Source organism: Mustela lutreola, chromosome 2 (genome assembly GCF_030435805.1).
Source record: "Mustela lutreola isolate mMusLut2 chromosome 2, mMusLut2.pri, whole genome shotgun sequence".
Lineage (NCBI taxonomy): Eukaryota > Metazoa > Chordata > Mammalia > Carnivora > Mustelidae > Mustela > Mustela lutreola.
The window spans coordinates 2,996,502-3,006,934 of record NC_081291.1 but is presented as its reverse complement, the minus strand read 5'-3'; the positions used below and the strand labels follow the sequence as shown (position 1 = coordinate 3,006,934).

General features: G+C 54.8%; 1 protein-coding gene across 1 annotated transcript; it reads left to right on the top strand.

Moving 5' to 3' along the window:
- The first annotated feature begins 3,188 nt into the window (after positions 1-3,188).
- STAP2 (signal transducing adaptor family member 2) lies at positions 3,189-10,271 on the top strand. Its single transcript, XM_059159515.1, has 13 exons — positions 3,189-3,567; positions 5,757-5,828; positions 5,978-6,100; positions 6,449-6,505; positions 6,940-7,040; positions 7,190-7,324; positions 8,083-8,152; positions 8,244-8,346; positions 8,458-8,532; positions 9,356-9,511; positions 9,595-9,684; positions 9,775-9,849; positions 10,113-10,271. Exons 1-13 carry the CDS (start codon positions 3,466-3,468, stop codon positions 10,181-10,183), a joined length of 1,230 nt encoding a protein of 409 aa, XP_059015498.1. The 5' UTR covers positions 3,189-3,465; the 3' UTR covers positions 10,184-10,271.
- Positions 10,272-10,433: the final 162 nt, after the last annotated feature.

The following is a 10,433-nucleotide window of genomic DNA, read 5'->3' as shown; positions in this document are numbered from 1 at the left end:
TTAACTGAAAAAAAAAAAAATCAATCTTATCCACCATATTTAACAGGCTGTGGTAGGTAGAGTAATGGTTCCCTAAAGATGTTCACATCCTAATCCCCAGGACCTGTGACTATGTTATGTTACATAGCAAAGGGGATTTAAGGTCCAGATAGAATTTAAGTTGCTGATCAACTAACTTTGAAGAAATTATCCTGTATTATCTGGGTGAACCCAAAGTCATCACAGGGTTTCCTAAAAGCAGAAGAGAGAAGTGACAATGGAAGAAATTGAGAGTGATAAGACGTAAGGATTGTACCTGCATTGCTGGATTTGTAGATGGAGAAAGGGGACCATGAACCAAGGAATGCAAGAAGCTTCTAGACGCTGGAAGGGAAATGGGTTCATCTTCTGAGCCTCCGGAAAGGAATGCAGCCCTGCCAACACCTTGATTTCAGCTTTCTGATATCCATGTAGGACTTTTACAGAGCTGGCGGGTAACATATCTGTGTCGTTTTAAGCCTCTACATTTAAAATAAGTGTCAAAGCAGCCACAAAAAACCAACACACAAGCTAAGGAAGAAAGGTTAGAAGGGCATTTCAACTGATGCAGGAAGAACACTTGACAAAATTCAACACCCATGCATGACACAAACTCAGCTAGGAGGGAGAAGCAGGCTCCCCGCTGAGCAGGGAGCCCAGATTCCGGACTGGATCCCAGGACCCTGGGATCATGACCTAAGCTGAAGGCAGACGCCCTCAGAAACCACCTCCGCATGCTGCAGAATGTCCGCAGATCTTCAGTTAACATTTTACTTGATGGTGAAAGACTACACGTTTTCCCCATAACAGAAGGAACAGGGCACCCATATCCAGCACAGTCCTGGAAATTCTAGCCAGTGCGATAAGACAAGAAAAGGAAATGAAAGGCATACAAATTGGAAAGGAAAAAATACAACTAGCCCCATTTGCAGATGACGTGATGGTCTTCACGGAAAATGCCAAGAAGCATACAGGACCACCTTGGGCAAATGTGTTTCACTTTATTGCACTTCACTGATAATTGCATTTTTAAATCTTTTTTTTAATTAATTAATTTATTTATTTGACAGATCACAAGTAGGTGGAGAGGCAGGCAGAGAGAGAGGGAGGAAGCAGGCTCCCCACTGAGCAGAGAGCCCAATGCGGGGCTTGATTCCAGGACCCTGGAATCATGACCCAAGCAGAAGGCAGAGGCTTTAACCCACTGAGCCACCCCAGCGCCCCTGGATTTTTTATTAAATTAAAGGTTTGCGGCAACCCTGCATCAAGCTGCACCATTTTCCCAACACCATTAGCTCACTTCTTATCTGTGTAACATTTTGGTAATTCTCATCATATTCTAATCTTCTCCATCATTATTATGTACTTATGATGGCTTATGGGAAGGGGGAAAAATAGTAACAGTACCAGGAGTTTGGGAAGAGCTGATTCACAGAAGACATTAAGAGAGAGAGACAAACCCAGAATTAGAGTCTTTTTTTTTTTTTTAAGATTTTATTTATTTATTTGACAGACAGAGATTACAAGTAGGCAGAGAGGCAGGCAGAGAGAGAGGAGGAAGCAGGCTCCCCGCTGAGGAGAGAGCCCAATGTGGGGCTCCATCCCAGGATCCTGGGATCATGACCTGAGCTGAAGGCAGAGGCTTTAACCCACTGCGCCACCCAGGCGCCCCCAGAAATAGAGTCGTGGCCACAGAGAACACACTGATCGTTACCAGAGGGGAGGAGAGAAGTAGGTGATAGAGATTAAGGAGAGGACTTCGGATGAGCACTGGGTGGTGTGTGGTATTGTTGAATCATTATACTGTACACCTGAAACTAATATAATGTGTATATTAACTAGCTGAAATTTAAATAAAACTTTAAAGATTTTTTTTTAATACAATCTACTTCCCCAAGTTGGGGCTCAAACTCATGACCCCAAGATCAAGAATCACATCTTCTACTGACTGAGCCAGCCAGGCGCCCCTTAAATAAAACTTTTTAAAAAGAGTCACCTGAAAAAAAAAATTTTTTTTAAGGGGGCATGTGGCTGGCTCAGTTGGTGGAGCGTCTGCCTTCCGCTTAGGTCATGATCCCAGGTTCCTGGGATCCAGTCCCGAATCTGGGCTCCCTGCTCAGCAGGGAGCCTGCTTCTCCCTCTGCCTCTCCCCCCACTGCTCATGCCTGTTCACTCACTCTCAATCTCAAACAAATAAATAAAATTAAAAAAAAAATCTATACCTTAAAAAATAAAAAAATGCACATCTGTCTACTAGCAGTGAAATCTGGAATGAAAGATATGATGCCGGGGCACCTGGGTGGCTCGGCTGGTTAAATGTTTGCCTTCAACTCGGGTCATGATTTCCAGGGTCTGGGATCAAGCCCCATGTTGGGCTCTCTGCTCCTTGGGGAGCCTGCGGCTTCTCCGTCTTCCTCTGCCTGTCACTCTGTTTGTGCTCTCTCACTCCCTCTTTCTTCTTCTTTCTGTCAAATAAATAAATACAATCTTATTTAAAAAAAAAAGAAAAGAAAAATACAATGCCATTTGTAACTGCTCAAAAAAAAAAAAGGAAAAAAATGCTTAGATATAAGTCTAACAAAACACACACAGGACTTGTATGAGGAAGCTATACCTTGCTGATGAACAAAACCAAAGATTTAAATAAGTGAAGAGACAGACCATGTCCATAGATAAAACACAACACAACAGGGATGGGTCAGTAGAGCTCGTGACTCTTGATCTCCGAGTTGTAAATTCCAGCCCCACCTTGGGTGTAGAGATTCCTTAAAAAACAACAACAACAACAACTCCACATAGTAAAGATGTCAGGTCTTCCCCAGTCGATATACAGGTGCAATTCCTATCAAAATCCCAGCAAGATTTATTTTAAAGATCTTATTTATTTATCTGACAGACAGAGATCACAAGCAGGCAGAGAGGCAGGCAGAGAGGGAAGGAAGCAGCCTCCGCAGGGCTCCATCCCAGGACCCTGAGATCATGACCTGAACCGAAGGCAGAGGCTTAACCCACTGAGCCACCCAGGCGCCCCTAACCCAGCAAGATTTTTTGGTAGGTTTAGGCAAGTTTGGGCTAAAGGGACATTCAGATCTTCATGCTCTGTCCTGCTGTGCTCTCTCCGGTGACACAGCGCTTGCCGCTCTGACACGTTGCTCCTCCCTTTCTCAAATCCAGACCTTTGCTTAGGCAGGTCCCTCCTCCCGGTGAGCCCTCTGTCCAGTCTCTGCCCTGCCCTGAAAGCCTCCCGGGGCTCCCTCCTCTGCAACTCCTGCAGACCTCCCAGACCTGCTGGGGAACCAGAGAGGCTGGGATTTCCCTGCGACAAGCCTGGCCCAGAGCTGACAGGGGAGGGAGCTGGGGAGCTGACAGAAGAGGAAATTCCCCGGGAACCTGTTTCTCTGCTTCCTGGCCCAGCCCGGGACACCCACTGGAGGGAGAGGCCAGGCCATGGCCTCAGCCCTAAGCCCACCCCGGATCCCCAAACACAAGGGTGCTCTACCCTCACACTACTATGAGAGCTTTCTGCAGAAGAAGGGACCCCACGACCAGGTAAGGTGGGGCAGGGAGCTGGCACAGCTGGGCTCCTGGGTGGCCTAGAACTCTGCATCTGGCCAAGGGTGACGGGTGGGACTGAATGGAGCAGGGCATGTGCTGGGGGCGGGGAAAAGTTCGGTCCACCATCAAGCTTCTCTCTCTCTCTCTCTCTCTCTCTCTGTGCCTCTCCCTGCCGGTCTCCATGGGTCTCCCTCCCGGTCTCTCTGTCTCTTTGGATACAGGAAGGATCAGGGACTTCCACCAGGAAATGGGAAGCCTTCGGACTCCCATGTCCCACCCCTAGTCCCTAAGAAACCATGAACGTCAGCTGCAGGGGTCAAGGCCAGGACAGGTGGCATGTGGGGACAGTGCAAGGTGTGGGGGCCACATCTGGCAGGACCAGATATTCCTTCCCTGAAGCCCCAGCCCCCCCCCACTGCTCACACTCATCTCCCACTACAACCCCAAATACCCACCTGCTGCTTCCCCTGCCCACCCCCAGAGCCACTGTCATTGCTGTTCCCTCTTCCCTTCCTTGTGCCTCCAAGTGCCCACATCCTCCCCAGCCTAGACAGCATCGAGACCCCAGAGGCTCAGAAAGGCCTGGCCCCAGAGTGCACGAACGAGCTTCACATCCCTGCAGTAAGCCTCCCTGATGCCCAGGCCTTGGACAAGTGACTCTGTCTCTGTGTCTCATTTTTCTCTAGTACAAAATGGGTATGCTAGGGCTAGGGCCCTAGTCAAGGTTACAGGAGAGGGGTAGCCCTCAGTGGTCTGCGGATTTGATTCCACCATCGCTGGTGCTTTACTGGCATTCACGCACCCAATTCTCACAACAACCCTCGAGGTGGGTACATCTCTTTGGCCATTTTACAGGTGGGGAAACTGAGGCACGGAGCAGTTAAATACCGTGTGCTGGGGTGTATAGTGGGTCCACGAGGAAGCAGGACTGACCATGCTGAGTTTAATCACTTATTGCTCTGTTCCCAGTGCCTGGCACATAGTAGGTCCTCGGTAAATGTTAAATGTATGTCTACACGGACAGATGGGTGGGTGGGTGGATATGCAGATGAATAGATGGATGGACAGATGGATAGGGAGGCAGACGGTTGCAGTGACAGGTGGATTGATGAATGGATGCTAGCTGTCAATATGAGAACTATCCTCGCTATCATTATGGACTAGAGTACCTTCTCCTCCAGGAAGTCTTCCCAGATTCCCACTTGGAGGGCCTTTCTCGTCCTCTGTGACCTCGAGGCTCAGGGTCTGTCCCTCCTGGTGTACTAATTTCGTTTCCCTAGAGGATTTTGGTGTCTATGTTTTCTTTTTTCCTTTTAAGTTCTTGTTTATTTGAGAGAGGGCATGAGGGGAGGGAGAGCAGAGGCAGAGGGAGAGACAGAATTCCTCAAGCAGACTTCCTGCTAAGAGCAGAGTCCTCTCCAGGGTCCCATCTCAGGACCCCGAGATCACGACCTGAGCCAAAACCAAGAGTCGGGCGCTTCACCAACTGAGCCATCCAGGCACACCACATTTTAGTATACATGCTTTTTTCCAGAAGATAATCTATTTTGAAACAGGAGCCATGTCTCATTTATTATTTTGCCTGCAACCCAATAACAAGATTGGGTGAGGAGTAGGTGTTCGGGAATATTTCCTGGGAAAAAACCTAGAAGCTTACAGTCCTGGCTGTCAGCCCCTTAGACCTCCTGAGAGTTGGGACATTTATAAATCAGAATCCTGGGGAGACATCCTGAAGCTACAGTCCTTCTAGAGTCCAGAACCATGTGAAATCAGGAGATTGCTGTAAATATCTATGGGTTGGACACAGAGAAGGGGGATGTATGTAGGTGCGGATGAGTAAACGGATGGATGGCGGATGGTTAGTTCAGTTCTCTTCTAGAGCTCCTACCTCTGCACACTGAGAGGCTGCTCTGGATCTCCCATTCCATCCAAGTTCTCTTTAATCCTTTCTCAAAGAACAATGGGTCCCCAGAAGCTGGGCCATGGATGGGGAGGGCCTCCCAGAGAAAGCAACATTTGTTCAAAGACCAAAAGTGGCAATGAAGGAAACTTTGTGAAGATCTCCGGAAAGAGTACCCAGGCAGCAAGAACAGCCAGTGCAAAGGTCCTGAGACAGGAGTGGGTGTCCTGGAGGCAGCCAGAATTTGCCTTCTCATCTTCTGCTCTCTACCTTTGGTCCCCAGGATTACAAGAAGTTTTGGGCAGGCCTCCAGGGTTGCACTCTCTATTTCTATAACAGCAATCGGGACTCCCAGGTAAGGATGGGCAGGAAGGCTGGAGAGCTGATCTCCTAGCCCCAAGCTTGACCTCAAGGACCAAGCAGAGAACCGGGGTGGTGTGGCCAAGCCAGAGGGCCTGGTGAGTCACAAGCCTGGCACTCAGACTCCTGCTTCTGGATCCCCAGCATGTGGAGAAGTTAGTCCTAGGAGCATTTGTGAAGCTCACGGATGAGGTGCCCTGGGAAAGTTCAGGAGACCCTGGTATCTATTTCAGCCTGGTCCTCCGGAACCAAGAGATCAAGTTCAAGGTAGGCCCAACCCTCCCTGCCACACTCACCATTCACACCCACTAGGATGGAGTCACACGGGGGGTGGTGACCCTGGGCCACTCACTTCGCTTTTCTACACTTTGGTTTCTACAACTGCAAAAATAAAATATTTTTAAAAAGTCGATGTAGAAAAAACAAATAAATAAATGCTGATTCAGTGACATTAGGGGACAGCATCCCACATTACTAAGGACTTCGGTTCAGACATCCTAAATTAACCCGTCCTTCCTCATTTAACCCTGAAAACAGTTGCCATTCCTCATTCGCATTCCACGCTTGAGTGGGCCGAGGCTCACCGCCGCAGCCTCCTTCTGTTTCCCTCCGCAGGCAGAGAGCCTGGAGTCTCGGGAGATGTGGAAAGGCTTCATCCTGACGGTGGTCGAGGTGAGAGCGGTCGCCTGCTCAGAGTCCTCTTCGCTCTTTCCACCCTGCATCCCCCGAACCAGCCCCTCCCACACGGCGGCCCGTGGCCCGGGCGGAGCCCACGGACATCAAACATGCGAACGTTGCCTGGAGTTTTTGTCAACATTCCTGATTCCTCTTGTGGTCACTGGTGCCCCGCGTGGCCCCGCGCAGGCAACGGGCTCGACACCTGGCCTTCGTTCTAGCATCTGCGCTGTCCTCCCCATCAGTGAAGTGTCTTCACGTCCCCTGCAAGGCCTCTTGGCCCCTGTCCTGGGGGGCTGCGGATCCCCCAGACCCGGGTTCCCATCCTGGCTCGGCCCGCGCCCCGACCTCAGGGAGCCCATCGGGGACACGGGCACAAGCCGCTGGAGCCCTGACGGCCGGGCGTCCTCGGGCGCCCCATCGTCCCTCAGCTGCGTGTCCCGTCCAACCTGACCCTGCTGCCCGGACACCTGTACATGATGGCCGAGGCCCTGGCCAAAGAGGAGGCGCGCCGCGCGCTCGAGCTGCCCCCGTGAGTGGCCCGCGGGGCCGAGGGGCCCCGGGACAGCGGCGGACAGAGGCGCGGGGCGGGAGAGCAGGGGAGGACAGGCCAGGGTGCAGGGGACGCCTCGGGGTCCGGGGGCGGGGCCTGCCCTGAGCGAGGGACGCGGCCCGCCCCAGCTGCTTCCTGAAGGTGAGCCGGCTGGACGCGCAGCTGCTCCTGGAGCGCTATCCCGACTGCGGAAACCTGCTGCTGCGACCCAGCGGGGACGGCGGGGACGACGTGTCGGTCACCACGCGCCAGACGTTCAACGGGTGCGCCTGCGCGGCCTCGGGCCGGGAGGCGGGGCGAGCGTGGGGGCGGAGTCAGAGCTGGGACGCGGGGAGGGGGAAGGCTCTGGAGGCGGGGCCCGAGCTCCCGGAGCGTGGGGTCTTGAGGCCCGCGCGGCTCTGGGATGCGGGAGGGAGTCCGTGCCTGGGGGCGGGGCTAAAGACCAAACAGGGCGGTGGATCCCCTCGGGAGAGGAGCTAGATCCTGGAGCCGGGACGGACTCCAGGCGAGGTCAGACCTTTGCATTAAGATCGGCTGGGTCTGGGCCTCTGGAGCGGGGAAGAAATCAAATCCAGGGATGCTAACCTGCCCCTTGGGCGGGGTCAGGACCTGTGGGTGGAGTCACGCCCCGGCCCTCCCCCGCAGTGGTTGACTCAGGCTTGGGAGGTGAAGACACTCTGGGGGCGGATCGGAGCCTGACATAAAGCTTCCTCCGGGATCGGTTGAAGGTGGAGTCAGCACCCTGGTGGGCGGGGCCATACGGGAGGCATGGCCTCCGGGGGTGGAGCCTTCAGGACCATGTCCTCCCTGGGGGCAGTGCCAGGACCTGTCCGGCTTGGTCTTCCCGGGGGCTGCAGTCCGTTGAGGGTCTGGTTCTCGGCCGAGAGGCACGCCAGGACGGGGCGTGGTCAGCGTGCCGCGGAGCTGGAAGAGTTTAGGCCCCCCGTGGGGGCGGACCCAGGACAAGGGCGGGGTCCTCCCTGGTCGGAGTCCGTCCACCCACTCACCACTGCCCGTGCAGGACGTCGGTGGTCCGGCACTACAAGGTGAAGCGTGAGGGCCCCAAATATGTGATCGACGTGGAGGAGCCGGTGAGCGTCGGGCCGGGGTCCGGCGATGCGCAGTGATGGGCTGTGCGCCCCTTTCACAACAGCCTTGACTGAGACCCCTATCCGCCTCCAGTTCTCCTGTGCCTCACTCGACTCAGTGGTCAACTATTTCGTGTCACACACCAATAACGCGCTGGTGCCCTTCCTGCTGGACGAAGACTACGAGAAGGTTCTAGGTAGGTGCGGCCTCGGGGAACTCGGGGGGGGGGTTCCAGTACGTGCCCGGGGGCCACCCCGGGGTCAATGCCCAGCCGCCGCACCTCCTCTAGGACCGCTCTCTGTTCTAGGCCACGTGGAGGCGGATAAAGAGAACGGCGAGAGAGTATGGGTGGCAAGCTCGACCCCCGCGGCCCCCAGCCCAGGTGATGCCCCGCCCTGCGGCCGCGGCTGGGCCAGACTGAGGAGAGACGTGGGACCCTCATGGCACCGCCCGTGTCCAATCTTGTACCCAGAGTTGCAAAGACCCAGAAATTACCCAGATCCTGCCCTCTGGGTTGCGGAGCTGGACAGCTCCCAGCCCCGTGAGGTAGAACCTGTGGCTGGAGGCAGCAGCGCCTAGACTTGGGGAGAGAAAGGGGGCAGTGTAGGAGAAGGCTTCCTGTAGGAGGGCGTGTTTGCTTAAGGTCTCAGAGGATTTCAGTAGCTAGAGATGAGCTTTACCGGGAGCAAGAAACTACCCAGAGATGGGATCCAGATTGGCTGCTAGGGTGGGAGGTGGTCCTCTTTAGGGAGCAGGAAGAAGAGGCTGGAGAGGTCTGTGGGGTGAGCAGTCTGGTTCTCCTGGGGCTGGGCAGATGCGTGGAGGGGGGAACCCTTGTGCACGCACCTAAGCCACAACCACGCGTGTACACACAAATGCTCACTCGTGGGCACAAATTCAGACATTTCTAGGTACGTGGGTGTGCACATTGGTATAGACGAGCCGGGGGCACACACTTCAGTATCCACACAGTGCCGTGCTCGCACACGTTTAGGTGTGGTGTGCAAACCCTTTACATATAGTCAACTATGTGGATTCACTCAGTGTACAGGTTTCTACGATGAGGGATGGACACGCACACGCACAGGGTCACATGCTTGGATACCAGCATGTATACAGACGTCCACATTCGGGTGCACACAGACACAAGCCAAGGTGTCCCTGCACCACGTGGACCCAGATGGGGAACTGCCGTTTCCCACCAGGGCCCACACTGGCCTCGGGTGGCCCCAAGAAGCTGCCTCCCTTGCCCATCACGCCTGTGGCAAGCCAGGACAAGTCACCCCCACTCCTGAACGAGGACGAGAACTATGTGATCCCCACCGGAGATGACCCAGCTGCCAACTACATGAATGGGGATGGTAGGTGGGGGGTGTGGAGGGGAGATGGGGACGGGGGAGGGGCTAAAAGCCGGAGGTGACACACCACACCTTTGTCCACGCAGTGCCTCCCCCCAGTCGACAGGTCCCGAAGCCCAAGAAGTTGGCAAAGGTTCAGGCCAAGCCTCTAAAGCCACCTGTTGTCCCCAAGCCAGGTAGGGGGGTTCCTGCCTCCCCGGGGGCCTTCCCTCACCCAGCCGAGAGCCAGCCCTGGCCTTCATCTGTCCATCTGCCTTCTCCTCCAGAGCCCAAAGTCCTCAACAGTGGCCTGGCCAAGAAGCTAGCGGTGGGCTCAATGCAGACTCTCTTCCCCACAACAGGTGAGGCATGTGGGGGTCTGTGCTCCCCAGTGGGCGGCCAGCGCAGCCACGCGGGACCCCTGCTCCGAAGTGCCCCATGCTCAGTCTGATGCCGGGCAGTCTTGAAACTCCTTGGGGCTCTTGGGTACATTTTCACTTTTCACGGGGCCCCACAGATTCTGCAGGGAGTCACGGGTGGATGTGGGGTGGGGGGAGGGCATGGACGAGGGACAACCCCCGCGACCCGTGCACCTGACGCCTCAGTCACCTCCCACCCTCCCCAGCCCCAAAGCTGGCAGATTTGACAGCAGAGCTGGAAGAGAAACTGCAGAGGAGACGCGCGCTGGAGCACTGAGGCGCAGGCGCCGGGGATCCGTGAGCCGCTCTCCAGCTGTGGAAGTCAGCCAAGCCAAGAGCTCCCCCAGAATAAAAGCTCAAGTGATCCCCTGGGGGCTGATGTGTCTGGCCTGGCTTGGGGGGGTGGGCAGTGTAGGTCAGATGCCCGCCCACAGCAAGCCCCGCCCACTCGGCCACACCTGCCACCTGACCCTATACGAAAGACCCATTTCACAGCCAGGAAAGCTGAGGTCCAGAGAGGTCGGGGG